The sequence below is a fragment of the Myotis nattereri genome (genome assembly GCF_964212035.1).
Source record: "Myotis nattereri genome assembly, chromosome: 18".
NCBI classification, from domain to species: domain Eukaryota; kingdom Metazoa; phylum Chordata; class Mammalia; order Chiroptera; family Vespertilionidae; genus Myotis; species Myotis nattereri.
The window spans coordinates 14,487,080-14,511,635 of record NC_138093.1 but is presented as its reverse complement, the minus strand read 5'-3'; the positions used below and the strand labels follow the sequence as shown (position 1 = coordinate 14,511,635).

Genomic DNA, 24,556 nt, shown 5'->3' with positions numbered 1-24,556 from the left:
ACGATGGAGTGCTCAAGATAAGGTTATTCCGCATTGTTTTATTCCCTTCCAAGGAGTAAAAGTTTATGCTTTTATGCTCATTTACTTATTTATTAATTGGTTAATTCTAGACTGCTCAGGAGACATTGCTGGATTTGAGGTATAACTAGAGTGGGCTCCTAAAGAAATATGCAAGGAATAATTATTAGGAAAGTGAATTTCACCTGTTTCTTGGTTCAAAAAAAAAGTTGACTTCCTTACGGATAAATTTTTCACCAAGTTCGATAACAGGTTGGATAGGTCTCTGTTTTGTGATGCAGTCATTAAGAATTCTACATCCTCTATCACTAAGAAAGAGTTGTAAGGGACTAATTTTTAACCACTACCTCTCCCCTCACACACATGTGCACAAAGACCTATAAATATTTCTGGCTTAGTAAGGGATTATTTACTACACAGTAGTACAGTTTCCCAGGCTGGCATTATAATCAAGTTTCAATACTTAATTTACAAAAACAAACAACAAAAATCTGTTGTTTAACCAAGTACCCCTAGATTCAACTAAAAGTGGGAGGGGGGAATTAAAATTAGAAGGAAACCGTTATGCTTAATAACTGGTTCTAAGATGTAGTTTCTAATACGGGGATAGCCATTCCTGTAGCTTACAACTATTGACTGCTTTCTACTCCACATGTGATTTCAATTTGTGAGCATGATTTACACTACAGCTATGGATTGCATGACTAGCTAGCTATGTGGACAACTGTACATACTGTACCAATTGTTGTAAATACATTAAAAGTCATATTGGAAGCCACATAATCATCCAGGAAAGGGGGGGGGGGAATCCTCCTGATCACTCTTGCTATTGATTTCTATTTTTCTATTACAAGTGTTTTGAAAAGTGTGACTAAGAAAATTTTACCACCTAGGTAATAACAACACTGAGCAACAGGTAAGCGATCTGGGATGGAGCACTAGAGGTCACAGAATTAGTAGCCTTTCAGTAGCAAGCAGACACATACCCAGAGTTATCACAGTGAAGGTGAGCAATCTTGTTAAATACTCCTTAAAAAATAAAACAGTTTAAGGGAAATAGGTGAGAAGTATTGGAGACCAAGGGACTAGTGTGGGAACAAATACAGGTTTCAACACAGGAGTGCCCTTGACCATTTTTTTGAAAACCAGCTACTTAAAAAAATAGCCAGAGAAATTTTACAGAAAAAAATAAATAACAAGTATTTATTGAGTATCTACTGTGTCCAGTGCTTGAGAAAATACAAAAGCAATATGACTCGGTTGCTGCCCTCAAGGAGCTTACAATCTAGTTTGAGAAACAATTCCGGGACCCTGAAGCTGGAGAGGGGCCGGTAAGGCTTCCTACTTCTTACAAAGTAACTAACTCCCCTAGAGGCTGTGTGGTACTGACCCCTTCCTCTCCTTCCCATGAACTGCAATCGAATGTCTGAAAATAGTCCTTCCCAGCTAGGACATGTTTAATAAGGACGGGGCTTTAAAAATAAAGAGCAAACGGTCCACTGTAAAGCCTTTCATCATTAGTTTACATGCCAGAAACACTTCCTGTCCATAACGGAAATAATCACTGGCGTAATCTAATCTTTAAAGACAATGGTGTGGGGTCTCAAAGCAGTCTGCTCAACCCTGACTCGGCCAAGGCGGTCCAGTGCTCAATGAATGCTGGTGTCACCGGCCCTCGTCCCCTCCCATCAAGTTCCATCCCATCAAACACCCCCCAGGCAAGACATGGGCGGTGGGGGGGGACGGGGGAAACACAGAAAGCACTTCTCCACCGAATAACCAGGGACAGTCCAAGGCAGCACGACAAGAACAAGAGAAACACCTATTCCTGTGTTGTTTTTCTTTCCACAACATCCTACACCGGAGGTGGCCACATTTCAAGAACGGTGGCAAAGGAGCAGCCTCCTGTTTGTGACATCAGCTCGCAGAGCCAACGTCGGGGCTGCCCGCCGGGGGAAGGGGCTGGGGAAACGTCTCCTTACGGTCCCATTATGAGAACAGCGAGCACCCCGGTGCTCCAGTGACGTCCCTTCGGCGGAAGGCACCCCGATGGGGGCCTCCACGTCCAGCTTCCCACAAATAACATCATCATGTCGGGGGCTGGGGGGGGGGGGGTACACCAAACTCCAGTATGGACAACAGAAAGCTAGAGACGGCAGCAAAAAAGACATAGATCCCCGGAGCTGGGGCGGTGAGGAAGGAGGAAGGGCAACGAGAAGAGCTGACAAAGAAGCTGGGAACGGAGCGGGGACGCAAGCCCACGCGTTCAGGATGAAAGGCTCGCCCCGCTCCGCAGCGCCCCGTCGCCTCCTTCCCTCCCACCCGGAACCATCCAACCCCCCGCACTCCGAACTGAGGACCACAAGAGCGAGTCCGGGGCAGCTCCACCCCGGCGCCCTCCCTTCCCTCCGCCACCCCCAAACCAGGCCGGATCCGGCTCAGAAGAGGCCCACAGTGGGTCGGAAAGGGAGGAGGCCCCCTCGTCTTCTCCGCAGGCACCGGCAGGGGCAGCGAGGGCCGTACCTCGGGCGGGGCCCAGGTCTCGCTCGCTCGCTCGCGCTCTTTCTCGCTCTCCCCCACCTCAGGCTCTAGCCGCATGCCCCCCCCCCTCCGGCTGCCCCAAGCCCCGCCCCGGCCACGCTCCCAAATCGAGGCCCCGGCTCTGGTGAGGCCCACTAGGCCGCGAACCCAACCATAAACAAAACCTCCGGCGGCCGACTCGGGGGGGTAGCCAGGGCTCTCACGACTTGGGGGGAGGGGGTGTACAGTGGGGGAACACACGGTGCGGGGGGGGGCCTACCAAGGGAGGGGAACACGGCGGGGGTAGGAGAGAAAGGAGGAGGATAAAAGGGGGATCGCGGATTTAAAGGGGCCGCGGACAATACCCGGCCCCGCCGCGCTGCCGCTGCCGCCGCCGCCGCCGCCAACGCCGCTGCGCTCCCAACTTTACCTCAGTCTCCTCCACACTGACACCCCCGGGCCGCGCCGCCCCTGTCACGTGATATAAGGTTCCCTCCTCCCCGCCCCCATCCCTCCTTTTCCCTCTCGCGCTCGCTCTCGCGCCTTGCCCCTCCCACTTGCCTTCCTGCGTCCCCCAGCACGTGACGCAAAAGGGGCGCGCACGCCGGCGTGCGCGTGTCGCCACGCCACGAGACACCGCTCCCCCGCCTCCTCCACGGAGGCCACGCCCCCTCCACGTGATGCACAGGTGGCCTTCCCTTCCTCTTACTGGCGTAGTTCCGCGTCTCCGCTTCTATCGCTCCCGGCTGCCTTTGCGCGCCTGAGTCACGTGTTGGGGGAAGCGGGAAGGTGTCGTTCCTCTTTCCCCGCCTCCCCCGTCCGCCATGTTTTCTGGCCGGGTCATCCTTGGTCTTTCCGCGTAAGGAAATGGCCGGGGGGTTTCAGAGAACCCAGGCGCCGTTGCCTCGGAGGAGCCCGGGCTGACGAGGCAGGGCAGCGGGGTAAACCGGAGCAGTTCTGCGCGGGGTGGGGAGGCCATGGCGTCCAGCAGCAACTGGCTGTCGGGGGTGAATGTCGTGCTGGTGATGGCCTACGGGAGCCTGGTGAGATTTCCCGACCCTATTCCTGCTGTTGCGTGTGACCCAGTAGAGCCCTTCCCGGTGAGCAGTTCCTTGTCCGCATTCTGCACCCACTCACCTGCACTTTCTCTGGGTTTTGACCCCTATCCCGGGAGTACCTGGGGGCGTAAGTCACCGACTCGTGCTGCCCCGCCCCTGGCCAAGAGCCCTCCCTCTGAACCCTGAAACAGAGAGCACCCCACGCCTCCGCCTGCCGGCTTCCTTTTACCCACCCCTGCTCTGATGGCCTTGCTGTCCCGGGTTACACCCCCCCGCCCCCCCGCAAAGCCTCCCGGAGAGCCTGAATGAAGGGCATGCCTTTTATTCTTTTCACTGTCTTAAGATTCTTTACTTCTCTCATATCTTTTGGACAGGTGTTTGTGCTGCTGTTCATTTTTGTGAAGAGGCAAATCATGCGCTTTGCAATGAAATCCCGAAGGGGACCTCACGTCCCTGTGGGACACAATGCCCCCAAGGTAGGTCAGCAGGTGGGCGTGGCTTCCCAGATCCGTTCGGCCCCGGAATGAGATTTCCTTTTGGGAACGACTTTTTTCTTTAATTATTAAATATATTTTATTGATTTTTTTACGGAGAGGAAAAGAGAGGGATAGAGAATGAGAAACATCTATGAGAGAGAAGCATCGATCAGCTGCCTCCTGCACTCCCCCTACTGGGCATGTGCCCGCAACCAAGGTACATGCCCTTGACCGGAATCGAACCCGGGACTCTTCAGTCCCCAGGCCCACGCTCTATCCACTGAGCCAAACCGGCGAGGGCGGGAACGACTTTTAAGTCCCTCATTTTCTTGTCCAGTTGCCCACGTTACCTTGGTAGACTGAGCAATAGCTGTCAGTTTGGGGGCTGGCTTACCTGCTCACCCTGTGGCATGCAGCTTCCCCCAGGAACTTCAGTTTCTGCATCTGCAGAATGAAGGGCTTGGGGTAAAATTCTCAACTTTTGTGTTAAGATACCTCCCAGGACAAATTAAACTACCCAGTGTTTTCTGTTTGTTTGGTGTGTTGTTGTTTTTTTTTGTTTTAGGATGGGGTTAGGGTGGTTAAAATTAGCCCCAGCACAATAAAAGTTGCCTCTTGCAGAACTTTAGATTTATAAGGGCTCCCTTAGTCATCCAGTTCCAACGCTCACAGTTAGAAAGTGAAACCTAAGAAAATGAAACAGTTTAGCCAAAGACATTTTAGAAAGTAAATAACCACTTCTTAGGGGATTGCCTTCCATTCCTTGGCCTAGTTATTTATCTACCGATGAAATTTAATCTCTATCCCAGACCTCTTTCCTGAGTTCCATACTTAACGTATCCAACTGCCTGCCTAACACTTAGATGTCTTATAGGCATGTCACACCTACCTATCTACATCAGAGCTCTTGATAACCCACCTCCATCCCCACCCTGCTGTGTGTTTCTGCCTTCCACTTAGAGCATTGGTTCTCAACCTTCCTCCTGCCGCGACCCTTTAATACAGTTCCTCATGTTGTGGTGACCCCCAACCATAAAATTATTTTCGTTGCTACTTCATAACTGTAATGTTGCTACTGTTATGAATCGTCATGTAAATATCTGATATGCAGGATGTATTTTCATTGTTACAGATTGAACATAATTAAAGCATAGTGATTAATCACAAAAACTATGTAATTATATGTGTTTTCCGATGGTCTTAGACAACTCCTGTGAAAGGGTCGTTCGACCCCCAAAGGGGTCGTGACCCACAGGTTGTCGACCCACAGGTTGAGAATGGCTGACTTAGGGTAAAAGACACCTGTTGCCCTTACCAACCTCTTCTTGTGTGGTTCTCCCTTCATCGCTGGAACCCAGCTACAGTGGTTGAATTTTCCACTTTTCCATGCGCTGTTCCTGTGATGACCTGTTGGTCTTCCCTTGACTAGCTCATTTGTTCTTTAGATCTTAATTTAAATATTATTTCCTCCAAAGAGGAGTGCTTAGTACCTATTTAAAATAGGTCCTCCTCTTTGTTTCCTCATAGTCCCCTGATTTTTTCCTAGATAGCATTTTACCACTAATTTTCTTTTATGCTTAGTTTTCTATTTGTTTAATGCCTCTCTCTTCCATTAAACTTTAAGTTTCAAGAATGCAGGCCCCATACCAGCTTTGTTCACCACTGTAAAGTCAGGATCGACACATGTTAGGTACTCAACTCATTTTAAGTGAAAAGCAGGTTAGTGGGAGAGCTAGAGCTAGTACACAACTCTCGATCCTAGACCAAAGTTCTTTCATTAATCAGTGCTATTAACCCTCCCCTCCTTATTCTTTGATTATATATTCCATGGAAAACCTCAAGAAAGATGCCATGGCCTGAAATGTCAGCAGAACTCCTTTAACATTCCCGTAGGTCCCCAAATGCCTGCTCACATAAGGATTAGGGTTGGCTTCCAGTATATCGTGAGCCAATCAAAACTTGGACTATCTAGAAGCCCCATGGACTAGATGAGAGCAAGGTTCCTTTTGCTTTTAAATATCTAAATTTTCACCCATTGTTGGTGGAAGTAAAAATTAGTTAAACCACTGTGGAAAATAATTGGGCATTATCTAGTGAGATTGTACAGGTTCCTAATCCACAGCTCAGCAATTTTACTCCTACCATAGAGAAATTAATTTTGCTCATGTGTACCAGAAGATATGTACAAGATTATTTATAGCAGCATTGTTTGTTATACAGTAAGCCGTCGATTTAAGGGACTTCAGATTTAATGGACAGAATTTCCAGTCCATGTGTCATGTGTGAAAATTAACACCCTGTTAATTTTAAAATGCTTTTAACCAAGATTTGTTTATAATTAACAGGTTACTTTGTGTTCTTAATTTAGTTATTTTTAACAAATTTTAGCAAACAGGCCATACGTTGAAAAAAACACTGTAGTGATTTTATCAACATAAATATTACATATCTACAACTATAGTCTATATATTTAAATCTAAGAGTCACCGCTCTTAACAATGTTCGGCAAATGATTAGCACGCGGTCACACCACATTGTTCATGGTAATTGGTTCTGTTGTCGAGTAACGACTTTCTGCAGTAGTTTTAACTAGTGTGCTAAGCCACACCCCAGCCATGTGTATTTGTTTACTCTCCATAACTGCTAAAGGTGCAAATTTATTAGATCAGTATAAATTTAAAATTACTGTAATATGTAGAAAACTTTTCTCTGAAGTTAAGCTTCTCATACATAATTTTAATTAAACGTATCTACATAAGTAAAAATGGGAAAAGTAATTTGTCCATTTTTAACATATACATTCAGAAAACCTATTTTTATTATATAACTTTCGGCTTTAATGGACATCCCCTTGCCCAAATTAGTCCATTATATCCAGATTTTACTGTGTTTTAAAAAGAAATTGCCTTGGCGGGTGTGGTATGGTGGTTAAAGTGTCAGCCCGCTCACCGAAGGGTGCAGGTTTCATGCTCACTCAAAGGCATGTAGCTGGGTTGTAGATTCCATCCCTGGTCCCCATTGGGGAGAATTCAAGAGGCAACTGATCAGTGTGTCTCTGTCACATTAATGTTTCTCTCAGTCTTTCTCTTTCCCTCTCCCCCCTTTCCTCCCTCCCTCCCTCCCACTCTCTCAAAATCAACGGAGCCCTAGCAAATTTGGCTCAGTGGATAGAGCATCAGCCTGCAGACTGAAGGATCCCAGGTTCGATTCTAATCAAGGGCACATGCCCGGTTTCGGGCTCAATCCCCAGTAGGGGGTGTGCAGGAGGCAGCCAATCAATGAATCTCTCTCATCATTGATATTCCTATCTCTCCCTTTCCCTTCCTCTCTGAAATCAGTAAAAATATATATTTTTAAAAATCAATGGAAAATATATTCTCAAGTGAGGATTAACAAAAAAAGAAAAATTAAAAAATATATATTTTCATATTTCAGTGGCTGGAATTAAAACAAAACAAACTGCCCTGACCGGTTTGGCTCAGTGGATAGGTTTGGCCTGCGGTTTGGCCTGCGGACTGAAGGGTCCCAGGTTCGATTCTGGTCAAGGGCATGTACCTTGGTTGCAGGCACATCCCCAGTGCGGGGCGTGCAAGAGGCAGTTGATCGATGCTTCTCTCTCATCAATGTGTCTAACTTTCTATCCCTCTCCCTTCCTCTCTGTAAAAAATCAATAAAATATGTTTTTTTAAAAAACACAAAAAACAAAACAAACTTCCATAAATAAAATAAATAAAAATTTTATTGATTTCAGAGAGGAAGGGATGAGGGAGAGCGATAGAAACATCAACGATGAGAGAGAATCACTGATCGGCTGCCTCCTGCACAACCCCCACTGGGGAAGGAGCCTGCAACCAGAGTGCCTCAACTGGGAATTGAACCATGACTTCTGGTTCATAGGTCTGCACTCAACCACTGAACCATCCAGCTGGGCGGGGGCGATCATTAATCTAAATGTCTACTGAGAATGGCGCTCTCTATATATAAAAGGCTAATACGCTAAGTGTTTATCCCACCGGTTGCTATGACACGCACTGACCGGGGCGGCAGATGCTCAGTGCAGGAGCTGCCGTGATGCGCACTGGCCATTTACAAAGAAACGGCACCGTGGACCTGGTGCCGACAAAGCAACACTTGGCTTCCCCCAAGTGGAACACAGGCCCCACCACCACCCCTGAGCAACAGCCCACCAAATCGCAGTCAACACTGTCAAGACCCCGTGGCACAAAGTATGGCCCACAGCCCAGCCCAGAAACGTTCACTGTGGGTGCTGGGTAATGATGTCACGTAGCAATGACCAGCTTCCTCTCTCTAGTGACTAGACTCCTTGGAGTTTCTTCAGCCCAGGAACACGACTCGCTTTACAGCCAGGTGCAAACATTTTACGGCTTCACCAAATGTCTGTGAAGGATTTTCCCATGTCTCATCTCCTTTGATTTTCACAGAAGTCCTGGAGTAGGTAGATAGGAGACTCGGTAGAATCCTATTTTCTTTTCATTAGCCGGATAACGGAGATTTAGAGAAAGTTTAGAAACTTGACCTGACTGAAAAGAAGTAAGAAATGGACCTTGAAAATGACTTAAGGTTTCCTCACTGCGCAGAATATAGTCAAACACTGCTGCAGTTAAATATTTTATCCTTTGTTCTCCCTGCGTGATCTACAATAATAATCTGCTTCATGTTGATGTTTACTGCTGTGTTGCTGACAATTACCTGAAAGAGAAGTTGGGGTGCTTCACTGAGCTGGAAAAGGTTTAGCTAAATCAGAAAGCAGGTCTAATTAAGCAAGTTTATTCTATATCTATAAAAGGCTAAGTTGACTCATGCATGCATGATACATATAAAGCTCTTGCTGGCGCCAATCACACACATGTATTTTGATCTGTCATTGTCGATTGTGAATTTGGTTGACACTTCTATTACAGAGAAAGGGCAAATAGCGATATTAAAATATTTCTTCTAATTAATTTACTTTCAATGTGTACGAATCTGTGCACCAGGCCACTAATATCTATAAACAGGGAATATGCTAATTAGCCAAGCATCATGACCGCTCCAGAGGAGGCTGCATCACGACCACTCAGGAGGAGTTGCGCACACAGATGGGCAAGAGAGGACTGTGTGCCGCCCCCACCCCAGTGGCCAGGGGGCGGTGGCTGGGGGCAGACCAGAGTGGAAACACAACACACGGAGAGGCTGGGGCTGGGGCCGGGCTGGAGGGGAAACACAACACACAGGAGCACCTGCCCCCACCCCAGCAGACACAACATACTGCCAGGGGCATGTTCCGAGCTGCCACCACACGGCTCAGAGCACACCTCCACCCCAGCCAAAACAATGCGGTGGCAGGGGCTACACAGGGCAGTGGTGGGTCCCAGCCCCCCGCGGGGTGCCTCCTCCCACGATTTCAATCGGGCACTGGACCTCTAGTAATATTCTATATAATAAATGGCTAATATGCAAATCGAGTGAATGGCAGAACAACCAGTCGCTATGATGTGCACTGACCACTAGGGGAGCGCCTCTCAGCCAGAAGCTGGGCTCACAGCTGTTGAGCATAGTAGCAGTGGTGGTGGAAGCCTCTCCCGCCTCTGCGACAGCGTTAAGGATGTCCGACTGCCGATCTAAGCCATCAGTTGGACATCATTCGAGGGCTCCCAGACTGCAAGAGGGCACAGGCCAAGCTCAGAGACCCTCCCTCGCCCCCACCCCCACCCCCCAGTGCACGAATTACGTGCACCAGACCTCTAATATAGTTATATTCTGGAATACTATAGGAAGTGAAAATAAACTGAGGTAAATACATGAACACTAATGAAGCTCCAAAGTATTTGTGAATGTAAGTCACAAACGTGAATGAATCTTGAAAACATTCTGAGTGAAAAAAGCCATTCACAAAAACATACCATATGATTCCACTCCATTTATTTCTTTTATTTTTTTATTGATTTCAGAGACTTGAGGGAACGAAAGATAGAACCATCAATGATGAAAGAAAATCATTGATCAGCTCCCTCCTGCACACCCCCTACTGGGGATCAAGCCCACAACCCGGGCATGTGCCCTTGACCAGAGTCGAACCCAGGACCCTTCAGTCCGCAGGCTGACACTGTATCCACTGAGCCAAACTGGCCAGGGGTAATTCTATTCCATTTATATGAAATTCTAGGACAGGCAGAACTGTATTGATAGAAAGCACATCAGTGTTGCCCAATGGGAAAGGTTGACTGCAAATGATTATCAAGAACATTCTGGGGCCGAAACCGGTTTGGCTCAGTGGATAGAGCGTCGGCTTGCGGACTGAAGGGTCCCAGGTTCGATTCCGGTCAAGGGCATGTACCTGGGTTGCGGGCACATCCCCAGTAGGAGGTGTGCAGGAGGCAGCTGATCGATGTTTCTCTCTCATTGATGTTTCTAACTATCTCTCTCCCTTCCTCTCTGTAAAAAATCAATAAAATATATATATAAAAAAAAAAGAACATTCTGGGGTGATGGAAATGTTCTGTATCTTTTTTTTTTTTTTAACCCTCATCCAAGGATATGCTTTTCATTGATGAGAGAGAGAGGAAGGTAGAGGGAGAGAAATATTGATTGGTTGGCTTGCCTGCAGTACCTGCCACAACAGAGGATTGAACCAGCAATCTGGGTACATGCCCTGACCAGGAACCAAATCCATAATCCTCTGTGGCACCCAGGACAATGCTAACCAACTGAGCCACACCAGCCAGGGCATGTTCTGTATCTTGATTGGAATGGTGATTGGGTATATTCATTTGTCAAAACTCATCCATCTACACAAATGGTTGCATTTTGTTGCATGTAAATTCACCCTCAATAAAGGTTATTTAAAATTTTGAAAGACAAATTACAGATTCAAAATACTTTTTCCGCCCTGGTCAGTGTTCTATAATGGTTAGAGTGTCAGCCCAGGAAGCGAAGGGTCACAGGTTCGATTCTGGTCATCAGCAAGTACCTGGATTGCAGGTTCCCCGCCTAGGATGGGACTTGGGCGGGAGGCAGCCAATTGATGTGGCTGTCTCCCATCAGTATTTCTCTCTCCTCTCTCCACTCTCTAAAATCAGTGGAAAAAATACCCTCCAGTGATGATCAACAACAACAACAACAACAAGCCCTCTACTTTTGTATCTGGTACTTCCAGATGAATAGGATGCAGCAATATGACCTTGTATTCCAGAGAAATTTCCTTGTTTTCTGGTGATGGAACCACTTGTGATATGCTGGTATTGTACAGGCACTATGGTGCCATCCCTCACACTTAGGAAGACCCAGGACATAAAGATGAATATCCAGGACTTAAAAGAGGACCCAATTGATATCTGTGAAACTGGAAGCAAGGTATGTGCTGGTAGGAAAGCATCCACAGTGGCTTTGGCAGGATCAGGCTCATGCAGCTGATTCCTTCCCATGGATTTTCTTTGTCACCAACACTCTCCAGTGGTCATGAGTACTTTTATTTATTTCACCTCTTGCACATACCTTGCTTCCAGTTTCACAGATATCAATTGGGTCCTCTTTTAAGTCCTGGATATTCATCTTTGTGTCCTGGGTCTTCCTAAGTGTGAGGGATGGCACCATAGTGCTACATATATCCTTTATAAGGGAACAAATTTGCAACAAAATGAAATTTTCCTCTTTTCACCTCGTTTAATTGGTTTTGAATGGTCCTTTGTAGTAAGACCAGTGTGGTACTTCAACTACCATATGGAACGCATCCTTATCTGTAAAATTGGGATATCATGAAATGGAGATGTGTATTGTCCTTTTTTATTTTTAGGTTTTTACTTTTAGAGGGAGAGGGTGAGAGAGAAACATCAATGTGAAGCATCAGTCATCTGCCTCCTACATGCCATGCCCCCTACCCAGGCATGTCCCCTGACCAGAAATCGAACTGTCAAATTGTCCATTGCATGGAACGGCGCCCAACCAACTGACCCACACCAGCCACGGCTGTCCTTTTTAATTTTTCTCTCTTTTTTTTAATATACATTTTATTGATTTCAGAAAGGAAGAGAGAGGGAGAGATAGAAATATCAGTGATGAGAGAGAATCATTGATTGGCTGCCTCCTGCACGCCCCACATTGGGGATCGAGCCTACAACCCAGGCATGTGCCCTGACTGGAAATGGAACCACAACCTCCTGGTTCATAGGTCATCGCTCAACCACTGAACCACGCCAGCTGGGCTTTCTGAATTTTGAGGGAGATGCGGTACTCAGGGTGAAGGGCATGGTGCTTCTCAGGGCTGAAGCAGCTCATGGTACCAGAGACATTGCCTGCTGCTGCCACAGACCAAGCAGCCCGCACACAGTTTGGACTGATAAGGAGAGATCATTCTTTTTTTTCTTTTCTTTTTTTGAATTCCTCACCAGAGAACATGTTATTTTTAGAGAGAGGGGAAGGAGGAGAGAGAGACCGAGTAGTTGTCGCCTGTACATGCCCCAACCAGGGATCAAATCCACAACCTAGGTATGTGCCCTGACTGGAATTGAACCCTCAACCTTTCAGTGTATGGGACGACATTCCAACCAACTGAGCTACACTGGGGCAAAGAGAGGCCGTTACTACATTTTTGAGTCTTATCTTGCAATTTCATTAGCCAAATGAGCATTTTCTCTGCTTCTGTCATCTTAGTTGCTCATTTGCTCTGCTCCATGTCCAGATTAATGGAAAGCAGAGTGCAGGGTAAGTGATTGTGTATTCTTTTCTCTGAACAGGACTTAAAAGAGGAGATTGATATTCGACTATCCAGGGTTCAGGATATCAAGTATGAACCTCAGCTCCTTGCGGATGATGATGCAAGACTGCTGCAGCTGGACACCCAGGGAAATCAGAGTGTGTGGCGTTCTCTTGGAAAATACTTCAGGGAGGAGTCCTGCAAGTTCAGAATTCCTTTGCTCTCAGAGTTGTAACATAGCTGCTGGCAAAACCAGCAGCTGTGGGTCCTGTGTTACTGGGTATATGACATGTGGAGGGCAGGGTTTTAGCTTGGCGTTTAGAGACTTTTTTGAGGGTTATATCTGAGACCACTCTCTCAACAGGTTGCTACAACTACTTATACAGGATGAAAGCTCTGGATGCTATCCGTGCCTCTGGTAAGGGCGACTTGACGGGCCGTTCGGGATCCTGAAAGCTCATTTAGGGAAGAGGGGGAGGAACCCACTTTATGTATGTTAGAATTTGTCCTTACTGCACTCTCTCTGGTTCATAGGAATTTTCCTAGTTTTGTGAGTATTGGGTGACTCTTTTGCATGAGAAAATGATGTAGACAAGTTATTTCTTCTCCAAAGAGTCTGAATTTGTTTTGTTCTTTAGACCTTAAGTTTCATGAGCTGGGTGGTGGCAATTTGCTTGTTTTCTGCAAAAGACAAGCTCTTTTGCTAAGCCCCAGATAGATTATTCTTTACTTCTTTTATTCTGTAACCATTATCATATATACTCTGTCTCTACTAAAACATAGTTTATGTCTTAAAACCAGGTGGGTAAATAGGAGGGTAACACGATTGTGTATCATTGGTATAGTTACAGTTGTGTTGCCACCACCAAATGACAACTCAGACACAGCTCTATACCTCTGGTCTTCTTAATTCTTTAGAACTTTCCCATTTCTAAGTTTGGGAAATTAACTAGAAAGAGTAACAAAAGGAAGAAGGGGTGGCATTGTGCTATTATTTATTTATCTCCTCAGAAATCCCATTTCATGCTGAAGGCCGGCATCCCCGTTCCTTAATGGGCAAGAATTTTCGCTCCTACCTGCTAGATCTTCGAAACACTAGTACTCCTTTCAAGGGTGTGCGCAAGGCCCTCATTGATACCCTGCTGGATGGCTATGAAACAGCCCGCTATGGGACTGGGGTAAGCTGGGTTGCCACTAAAGGGAACTAAAGGGATCCCCACACTAAGAGATCCTCACTCTCCCTTCCTTTTTCCTCAGGTCTTTGGCCAGAGAGAGTACCTGCGCTATCAGGAGGCCCTGAGTGAGCTGGCCACAGTGTGAGTTTAGAGGGGAACATGTCAAAGGGGACTGGTTAGAGAATGTATAGTAGTGCTGGACTGCTTCCATAGTGAGATGGCCTCCATAAAGCAATGTGAACAGAATCCATGATAACGTAAGTGTGTCAGGTCCCCGACAATTGGAACTGCCTCTCGCTCACATTGGAAAGCAGATGCGCCTCAACAAGCTAATCAGCGAACCTTCTCCTGCTTTTGTACATCTCTTTTTTAATTGGTGGAAAAAAGAGTAGAGTTTTTCAGCACACAGAGATGCCTTCTCTCCCAGGGTCCTCCTTCAGTGCCTTGGTCTGATAAAATAAGATTTAAATGCCACCCATTTTTAGTACTACTTGAAGCATTAGTAACCTTTGAAACATAGGACATCACTGTAGAGTCCCCTGATGAGTATGTGTGTTATAGGAGAGGAATCATGACTTTCTGGGAATGTTATAAATATGTACTAACATAGTTTCATTATGTTGCTTATGCAAATCTATAATAATAAAAGCATAATAAGCTAATTGGACCGGACAGCCCAACAGCAGAACAACCGTCCTGGACAACATTCCGGATGAAGCCGGGGCTGCGAGGGCCTGCCCCTTGCACGAATTTTGTGCATTGGGCCTCTAGTGTTAAAATGAAAGGGTAAAAAGGATAAGCCAATCTAGAATAAAAAGTTAACAGCATGAAAAGAAAGAATACATGTTTTCTGATGTGTTGAGTATGCATCTTTCTCAAACGATAAGGGTTATGTCTGTCCTGTCTTTTCTCTGTTCCTAAGAATAAACCACCTTGTTCCTAGTAAAAACTACTAGCAATGGTAATGAAAATGAGCATGTGGAAAGGATGGGAAAGGGCATTTGGTCTAGAAGTCAGGCAGAAGGCCTGTTCAAAACTTTTTTTTTTTTTTAAAGACAAATATTTTATGACTCCGTTACTTGAGATGCTTAGAGCAGTTAAATTCATAGAGATAGACAGTAGAATGGTGGTTGCCACAGGCTGGAGGAAAGGAGGAATAGAGAGTTAATAGGTAGAGGGTTTGTTCTGCAAGATGAAAAAAATTCTGGATATTAGTCACACAATAATGTAAATGTACCTAACACTACTGAACTGTAAACATTTAAAAATAGTTAAGATGGGCCCTGGCTAGAGTGGCTTATTTGTTTGGATTGTTGTCCTGTCCACGGGAAGGTCACAGGTTCAGTTCCTGGCCAGAGGCACATACCTAGGTTGTATGTTCAGTCCCAGTTGGGGCAGGTACAGGAGGCAAACAATTCATGTTTCTCAAGTCAATATTTCTCCCTCTCTCCCTTCCTTCCTCTAAAAAATCAATAAGGTTCTATAAAAAATAGTTAAGATTTAAATACAAAAAATAGCAACTTTTATGTTTATTTTACTATAAAAAATTTTTAATTCAGTCTCTTTGATTTCTAGCTTCTAGAAAGGTTCAATGGATGTAGTGAAAAATAGTATAGGCTCTGGGACCTGACTAACTTAGGTTTGAATCCCAGCTTTCTGTCACTTAATAGCTTTGTGACCTCAAGCAAGTTACTTAATGGACCCTCAGTTTCCTAACCTGAAAAATGAAATGATCCCACAATGTAAGAATATTGAGATATTAGTAAATTAGATGTGAGGAAAGCACCAAGTTTAATGTCCTAAGGTGATCAGTACTCAGTAGTTACTTTTATTCTTATTATTTGATATTCCATTCTCAAGGGCTTCTCTCTGGACTGGGAAAATATTAGCAGCATATACACATTAGGCGACTCACCAGAATTAAAAGTTTTCTTTAAGAGTAGTGAGATGAAAAGGTTGGGCCAGAGGCAGGGACTCAGTGGGAAAATTGGTTACTCTGCTATTTCTAAGCTGCCAGGTAGGATTTTAGTAATTAGTTTATAAAATAGGATAGAGACCATTTGTGCTACAGCTGCACTTATGGGATGGATGAGCCTCGAATTCTGTTCTTTCATTAGTCCTCATTCTGTCTGTGACCCGCCCTCTGTTCTTCAGGGTCAAAGCACGGAGTGGGAACTCCCAGCGACAGCATCAGTCAGCAGCCAAAGACCTAACCCAGTCTCCTGAAGTCTCCCCAACAACCATCCAGGTGACGTACCTCCCCTCCAGCCAGAAGAGCAAACGTGCCAAGCACTTCCTTGAATTGAAGAGCTTTAAGGACAACTATAACACACTAGAGAGCACTCTGTGAGGCGCTCAAGGACTTGCTGTGGATGGAGCCAGAGAGACTGCACGGTGCTTGCTGGGTGCCCCTCAGGTCATCGGGGTCAGCTGAAGCTCCCGGTCGTGTCCACAGCTCTTAGACCTCATGCCTAGAGAATCATTCTCCAAGCCTTCCTTATGGCCAGTTTCAAAACACCAGTTAAGACTTTATTTTCCCTTGGTAGCACTTTTTTTCTGGAGTTGAATTAAGATGTTTTCCTTAATGTTTCTGTCAGAGCTTCCTTAAAAATCCTCACTTGGTTTTGATCATAGTTCATCTGCCCCTTTCTAGACTATAATCCCAAGGGTGAGAGAGTTGGGGTGACAGGGGAAGAATGGTCAGACCAATGCACTGGTCTGACTTTATAAATTAATAAAATGAAGAATTAAACAATAAAGTATATGATTCATTCATTTACAGTTGCCTTTTAGTAAAACAGGCATATGATATGTTCTCTGCACCTGCCTCAGGATACAGCATGAGGATTTGCCTTCAGAGAATTGATAGGACTGGACCCTGGATCTGGGACCATACAGATATTCCTTGGGATCCCAACAGAAGAAATCTTAAAATTGGGACTCTGGTCCTTGCTCATAAAATTGCCTGTGTCACTAATAGAACACAAGAACCAGGATTCTTTCAGGTGTCTCGGGCATCAGCCCAGGTGACCAATCAACTCCTACCTGTAGGGTCATTGTTGGAGTCAAAAATGTTGCTATGACTACTGAAACCTTGGTTACTGAACCAAACAGAAAGAACCTGCTCAGTCTGCCCAGACCACATCAGACAAAGTCTATAAACATGTCTACGGAAAACCTGGCAAAAACAGAAAGCGTATGCAGAGTTTGAAGGAGAAGCTGGGGTGGAGGGGATTTTCCAGATAAGTTTACCAGGAGTGGCCCTTCTGAGAGGCCCTTGTAACAAGGATAGTAACAGAAGTGGGAGACTGTATCTGGCACATACTATGCCTGGCTCATAGTATTTATGTGTGTCATAACTCCTACCTATGCTCTTTGATCCATTCTGAAAGGCATAGACCTTTCTTCCCACCTCCCCTAGAAAATTAGCCCCTCTCAAAAGAGAAAGATCTGTGAGTCTCCCACTAGAGCAGGGCACTAGGGGTGAGGAACTGGAGATAGAAAGCAGATCAACAGAACTCCCTTTTCTTGCAGAGTTTTCAAAGGTACCTGATACTTAAGAAGATGATTAACAGGTAATCTCTGCTTCTATTTCTTCCCTTACTCTTCAGCTTAACCTTTTACCCTCTTGTACTCCCTGAGCCATCTCTCAGCTCTGGATCATCTTTCTAGGGGCTCATCAAGAAGAAAAACAGGCCCTAACTGGTTTGGCTCAGTGGATAGAGCATTGGCCTGCAGACTAAAGGGTCCCAGGTTCGATTCTGGTCAAGGGCATGTAGTTTGGTTGCAGGCTCGATGCCCAGCAGGGAGGGTGCGGGAGGCAGCTGATCGATGTTTCTCTCTCATTGATGTTTGATGTTTCTAACTCTGTCCCTCTTCCTTCCTCTCTGTAAAATCAATAAAACATATTTTTAAAAAAAGGAAAACCGGTGTGAAGGGGGCCAGAGATAGCCTCCTAGTGCCCACTATGTTAAGCTGTATAGACAACGGTGATTGTTTTTTAATCCTCACTAGAGGCCATGCTTATTGATTTTTTAAAGAGAAGGGAAGGGAGAGGGCAATGTTAATGTGAGAGAGAAACATCAATCAGTTGCCTTTCCAAAGTTGCCCAGACTGGAGATCAAACCTGCAACTTAAATGTGTCCCCTGACTGGAATTCGAACCCACAACCTTTGGTGTATGGGACAATGCTCCAATCAACTGAGCAGCACCAGCCAGTGTCCCTTACCATTCTCTAAAGGAAAATCAGAGTTTTTGTTGTCTTATTTTTATTTACTTTTTAAATGTTTTTAATTGATTTTTAGAGAGAGAGGAAGGGAGAGGGACAGAGGTAGAAACATGGATGAGAGAGTAACATCATTGATCGGCTGCCTCCTGCACACACCCCCACTGGAGATCGAGCCCACAACCCAGGCATGTACCCAGACCAAGAATTGAACCAGCAACCTCGTGGTTCCTGGGTCCACACTCACTGCTGAGCCACACCAGCTAGGTTTTTGTTTTATATTTTAAAGAGAATGCAAGTATTTGTTGCCTGGCGTTGTACTAGTCATGTGGTAGGTATGCAGTATTTGTTGAATGGGTGCGAAGATTCAGAAGCCTAGGCTGTATATATCCTTTACCTGGAGGAACGTTTTAAAAAGCACAGGTACGCAGTCCTGGACAGTGTGGCTCAGTGGGAGCATCATCCTGTGCACCAAAAGGAGGCAGGTTTGACTTCCGGTCAGGGCATATACCACATTGTAGGTTTGATCCCTGCAGGGGGCAACCAATTGATGTTCTCTCTCTCTCTCTCTCTCTCTCTCTCTCTCTCTCTCTCTCTCTCTCTCTCTTTCTCTCTCTCTGTCTCCACCTCCCTCTCTTCCTCTTTCTCCCTCTCTCTCTCTCCTCCCTCCCTCCCTCCCCCTTCCTCTCTAAAATCAATCGTTAATAAAAGTGAAAAAGTAGAAACCACCCAGCTAGGTATATTCTGATACAAAAATGCTAGGCAGCTTTTAAACAGAATGAAGCAAAACTGTGTGCTGATATGAAAAGTCCAAATTGTTAAGTCATGCTGCCTATATAAATATGCTTTTATGAAAAAATTAAAAGATGTATTTGCTGGTATCTGATATAAACATTTTCTGGAAAGATACACAAGAAACTGATAGCTTTGTACTGGAGCAGAAGAATGAAGCTTTCACACTATATTTCTGTATGAATTTAATTTTCTAGTAATCTGTAAAAATTACTTGATTTAAAAAAAAATCTCTGGGGTCCTAGTTGGTTTGGCTCAGTGGACAGAGTGTTGGTCTACGAACTGAAGGGTTCCAGGTTCGATTCCAGTCAAGGGCACATGCCTGGGTTGCAGGCTCGATCCCCTGTAAGAGGCGTGCAAGAGGCAGCCAATCAATGATTCTCATCATTGATGTTTCTATCTCTCCCTCTCCCTTCCTCTCTGAAATCAAAAATATTTTTTAAAAAATCTCGGGGGTTATCTGAACAGAGGATACATATATATGTATGTATTTATGTAGGCATATATGATGCATATGTGTATTCCTTTTATGTATTAAAAAAACATTAATCTTCCAAAAATGTGTCTAGTCAGGACTGAGAATCACCGGTATGAGGGAAGGAGTTCATCCCTAGATTGGATTTGATATGCAGGTCTGGTAGTAAGTGACGTTGGGCAACACACCTGAAATTTCAGTTTCCTTGTCTGTATATAAAAATATCTATGGTACATGCTTGCTATGATGATTAAATGACAAAATGTACTTTATACAAGGTTCTAAGTCTGTTCTAGGTACCCTTTCAAGGAGTTGGCAGTCTTCTGACACTATCACAAAGATTTTGGTGAAGAAGCAACCACACTGTTCTAGCCGGTTTGGTTCAGTGGATAGAGCATCCGCCTGCAGACTGAAGGATCCTGAGTTCGATTCCAGTCAAGGGCACATGCCCAGGCTGCGGGCTCGATCCCCAGGAGGGGGCATGCAGGAGGCAGCCGATCAATGATTCTTTCTCATCATTGATGTTTCTATCTCTCTCTCCCTCTCCCTTCCTCTCTGAGAAGAAAAAAAAAAAAGAAGCAGACACACTGATGGGGTTTTTGTCTCCATTCCTAACTGTAACCCATTCTAACCCTACCTCTATACCTGGGGCAGGTGGCGAAATGCACACACTCTCTGTTTGTGGCAGATGACATTGAGCCAGAGGAGAAACCCTTATATTACTCTGAGGATTCAGGATGCCATGGTACAGGAGTTGGCACTGGCCAACAAGCAACTATTGATGGTGAGTTCTAGCAAGGATGACCTTAAGCCTCATCCACTACTGCTCTGTGCTATGCGCACTGAGATTCCCAAGCTCTTCATCTCTGCTCTTACTCACCCTGCCATACTTTCCTCTGAGGTTTTCACTATGGCACCAGAGCAATAACTAACTCTTAAATGCCTTAAGCACCTTTTTACTGAGCGATTCTTTGCATTCAGCTGCAGATGGAACATTACAAAGTTTCAAAGTTCAGTCTAGCCCTTGCTCCTCTCATCTTGGTGAGACTCAAAACTGCTTTAGTGCCCCGCACCTGCCTCTCAAAATCTCTCTCCCTGGGGTCCCCAATTGTTGTCATGTTACCATCTTTGTATCCCAGGTGCCTAGCAGAGTTCCTGGTTCATTATATGTTCTCAGCAAATATTTGCTCAACATGGGGCTTCACCCTGGAGAAAAAAAATTGGATAAGCTTCTCCTTCAATGGTGTAGCCTCTATGTTCCTGCCTCGCTTTATGTCACAGCTAAGTCCAGACCCCAGAGGACATGACAGAACAATGGGAAAGCAACCTGGGAGAGAATGAGAAAGGGGGGTAAACAGAGGGCAACATCATACTGTGGATGGAAAGGGGCCACTTACTAAAACTGGCAAGTTCAGGGAAGGCCTGCATACGGTAGCCTCACAAACTCAGAGACTTAAAATAACCGCAAAGAATGGCCTGAAATTAAAACTTTTTAATGAGCCTGCTTGAGTGGCTCAGTTAATTGAGTGTTGTCCTGTGTACTGAAAGGTTGCTGGTTCAATTACTGGTCAGGACACATACCTGGGTTGTGGGTTCGATCCCTGGTGGGGGCACATATGGAAGGCAACTAATAGATGTTTCTCTCTCTCGCTTCCTCTGTCAAAGTATGATCTCCGGTAAGGATTAAAAAAACAAAATAGCCGAAACCGGTTTGGCTCAGTGGATAGAGCGTCGGCCTGCGGACTGAAAGGTCCCAGGTTCGATTCCGGTCAAGGGCATGTACCTGGGTTGCGGGCACATCCCCAGTGGGGAGTGTGCAGGAGGCAGCTGGTCGATGTTTCTCTCTCATCGATGTTTCTAACTATCTCTCTCCTTTCCTCTCTGTAAAAACTCAATAAAATATATTTAAAAAAATAAATAAATAAAAAAATAAAACTTTTTAACTAAAAAGTTTATGGTGGGTGATCATGTCCTAGAATAGAATCTTCCCTGAAAAAGATCAATTTTCACCTTAGTTAAGTCTGTCAATTGTCTTTTTGTATCTATGATAACATACCTTTAGAATGTCATAATTCACTTTAAATTTTTTTTTTTTGGAAAGGGAGAAATAGAAACATTAATGATGAGTGAATCACTCATCGCCTGCCTCCTGCAGGCTCCCTACTGAGGATCAAGTCCTCAACCCAGGCATGTGCCCTGAGCAGGAATCGAACCATGACCTCTTGGTTCATAGGACAATGCTCAACCACTGAGCCACATCAGCCAAGCCAAAATAATTTACTTTTTCCGGATCCCTCAAAGTACAGCTACTGAACCAAAGTGGAGACCACAAATCTCCTCATTATTATTGAGTTCATTGTTGACTTAATTTTTTATCCAATCCCAAAGGTTCCCTCACCCCCACTTTGCTTTCTCCTGCCTCCTAATCTATCACCAATGAATTTCATATAACCCACTTACGTCTTCTCTTTTGATTGTAATGTGTAAAATAAGATGCCAAACTGGCATTCTCTGGAGCATTTTCTCAGTCCATTGAGATTTTGCTTTCTGGCAATTGTCAACAGTTTGGCTCAAATAAACTCAAAAAAAATTTTCTACAGCCCAGCCAGTGTGCTCAGTGGTTGAGCTTCGACCTATGAACCAGAAGGTCACAGTTCGATTCCCAGTCAGGGCATATGCCTGGGTGTAGACTTGACCCCCAATGCGGGGCATGTAGGAGGCAGCCAGTCATTCTCTCTCATCATTGATATTCCCTCGCCCTTCCTCTCTGAAATCAATAAAAATATATTTAAAAAAAATTCTCTACAGGTTTGAATGTTTCTTGTGTTGACAATATTTTATTGTGCCCTTCCCACCAGGTCCGTCAAGCCGCCCTGCACCAGCTGTTTGAAAAGGAGCATCAGCAGTACCAGCAGGAACTAAATCAGATGGGCAAAGCTTTCTATGTGGAAAGATTCTGATGACATCCGAAACACCGTCCTTCCATTTTCATCATGCCCACTAACCTAATCTTCTCGAGCTCCTGCCACCTTGAACTTCCTTCCCAAAACACACCTGGATCTAGTTATCTGTCCACAACTTAAGGTGGTGCTTCTACTCTCGCCACTCAACCGCCTGGTGCTATTTAGGAAACCATCTATGAAAAACTGAAAGAAAAAACCAAAACACCAAGAGTGACACCTTGTGGTCAGAATGAGAGGTGTAATGTTGATGTAAGGTGGTGAGGGAAGATGGATAGACAATGTGAGAGAATCCCGATTTGGTTTAATAAATAAGTTAGTTCTTAAAGCTTCAAACTTAGTTCCTGGCCGGCGTGGCTCAGTTGGTCGCAGCATCATCCCATACATCCGAAGATGCTGGGTTCAATTCCTGGTCAGGGAGCATACCCAGCTTGCAGATTTGATCTCCACTTGGGGCCTGTGGCTAGAGGCAACAAATTGATGTTTCTCTCTCACATCTGTTTCTCTCTCTCTCCCCCACCCCCCCTTCCCACCCTTCCTTCCCGTCTCTAAAAAAATCAATTAAAACCCTGGGCAGCCCTAGCTGGTTTGGCTCAGTGGATAGAGCTCGGCCTATGGACCAAAGGGTCCAGGATTCAGTTCCAGACAAGGGCATGTACCTCGGTTGCAGGCTTTTCCCCGGCCCAGGCCCTGGTCAGAGCTCATACAGGAGGCAACCAATCAATATGTCTCTCTTACATTGATGTTTCTGTCTTTCCCTCTCCCACTCTCCCTAAAAATCAATGGAAATATATCCTCAGGTGAAGATTAACAAAAAAACCCTGGCCAGGGTGGCTCAATTGGGCTCAGTTAGTTGAGCATCATCCCGTGCACCAAAAGGTTACTTGTTTGATTCCCATTCGGGGCACATGCCCGGGCTGCAGGCAAGCGTGCAGAAGGCAGCCTCCCGAACGCCTGCCCCACTGGGGCAGAGATCGAAACTGCAACCAGGTACCTGCCCTTGACTGGAATTCAACCCGAGACCCTTGGGTGCTTGGGCTGAAGTTCTAACCACTGAGCAAAACTGGTCAGGCTCCACTAATATTTTTCTGTACACTTGGACAAGTAACTCTGAATGTAGCTATTAATCCACAGCCACTGTGGTGCTTGAGAATCAAGAGGTCTGGGTTTTAGGGGTTTTTTTGTTTGTTTGTTTTTTAATTTTGTTTTATTGCTTAAAATATTAGTTCATATGACTCCTTTTTTTCCCCCTTGACCTTCCCCCGGCCTCCCCTACCCCACAGTGTCTTGTGTCCATTGGGTTTTAGGTTTTGAGTGAGCCAGTTATTGTGAGATCTTGGGATAAGTCTCTTTCCTCTGGGTCTCAATTCCCACCTCTGCAAATGATAGGATTCCAATCTCAAATGCCTTCAGACATAAAGAAATAAGTACTTGTGGAATTTATAGGGGACCAGAAACAGCATTAAGTCTACAAACATTTAAAATTTGAAAAATACTGAGAAGTACTGATTAATCATAGGCATCTAGAGGCCACAAAGAACCTTACTTTACATTCAAATGTATGTAAAAATCCACTTTACATTCGAATGACATCCCAAGCCAGAGAGACCCCGCCAAAAACATTCCCATCTCCCACCCCTTCCCCTTTGAGAACTATTAGCTTGTTCCTTATATCTATGGCGAGACTCCCATTTTGCAGGCAGTAACAGTGGCCAGAACACACCATCACTCTCTGATGTAATCACCATACACACTTTTTCCTTGTCTCTCACTTTGCTGTCAGCATCCAATTGGTCAGTCATCCTTCACATTGATCTTTTTCTGCCCTCGACTCCATATGGCTATGTCTTCACTGCAAAACACACCTTTTCCCTCCCTTTTCCCAAAAGTCTGTATCACGCGCCAGGTGCCATCTAGGTCTAGGAACACCTGGCAGGAAGTCCCTGCAGCCTGCGGGGGGAAGAGCAGAGGGCTCCAATCCTAGAGGCTGCGTACAAGTCCTGGCTGCCATGTCCCAGCTTGTGCCCTGAAGGGACCTCTGGTAATACAGCGACAGTTACAGATGCACAGAGGGCCCTGGAGGCTCCTGGGCTCGAGAAAATGGGGACCACACACATCAGCTGCAGAGACCGTCCTGACTCCCAATCCAGCTCCGCTCCACCCCA

General features: G+C 45.3%; 2 protein-coding genes across 14 annotated transcripts in view; one reads left to right on the top strand and one right to left on the bottom strand.

Annotated features, from left to right (window-relative positions):
* Positions 1-3,089, bottom strand: part of UBAP2L (ubiquitin associated protein 2 like) — a 46,205-nt gene extending 43,116 nt beyond the window's left edge. For 4 of the 10 annotated variants that reach the window (XM_081112649.1, XM_081112650.1, XM_081112656.1 and 1 more), the window contains exon 1: positions 2,969-3,023. The gene's annotated coding sequence lies outside the window, so the exon portion shown is untranslated. Of the gene's footprint in view, positions 1-2,903 lie in introns of all 10 variants that reach the window. The other 6 variants (XM_081112652.1, XM_081112658.1, XM_081112653.1 and 3 more) reach the window with 5 other exon arrangements.
* A 203-nt stretch (positions 3,090-3,292) lies between these two features.
* LOC308534138 (protein C1orf43 homolog) lies at positions 3,293-22,730 on the top strand. Of its 4 annotated transcripts, XM_081112483.1 has the most exons (10): positions 3,293-3,581; positions 3,971-4,072; positions 12,805-12,922; positions 13,129-13,182; positions 13,776-13,942; positions 14,022-14,080; positions 16,094-16,187; positions 17,474-17,514; positions 20,086-20,215; positions 22,290-22,730. In XM_081112483.1, the coding sequence occupies exons 1-10, from the start codon at positions 3,516-3,518 to the stop codon at positions 22,389-22,391; spliced, it is 933 nt and encodes a 310-aa protein (XP_080968609.1). In that variant the 5' UTR covers positions 3,293-3,515; the 3' UTR covers positions 22,392-22,730. The 4 variants fall into 4 exon arrangements, with proteins under 4 accessions (XP_080968609.1, XP_080968610.1, XP_080968612.1 ...); XM_081112484.1 differs by lacking the exon at positions 3,971-4,072 and having other exon boundaries at positions 3,416-3,581; XM_081112486.1 differs by lacking the exons at positions 3,971-4,072; positions 17,474-17,514; positions 20,086-20,215; positions 22,290-22,730 and having other exon boundaries at positions 3,416-3,581; positions 16,094-16,692.
* The last annotated feature ends 1,826 nt before the right edge of the window (positions 22,731-24,556 follow it).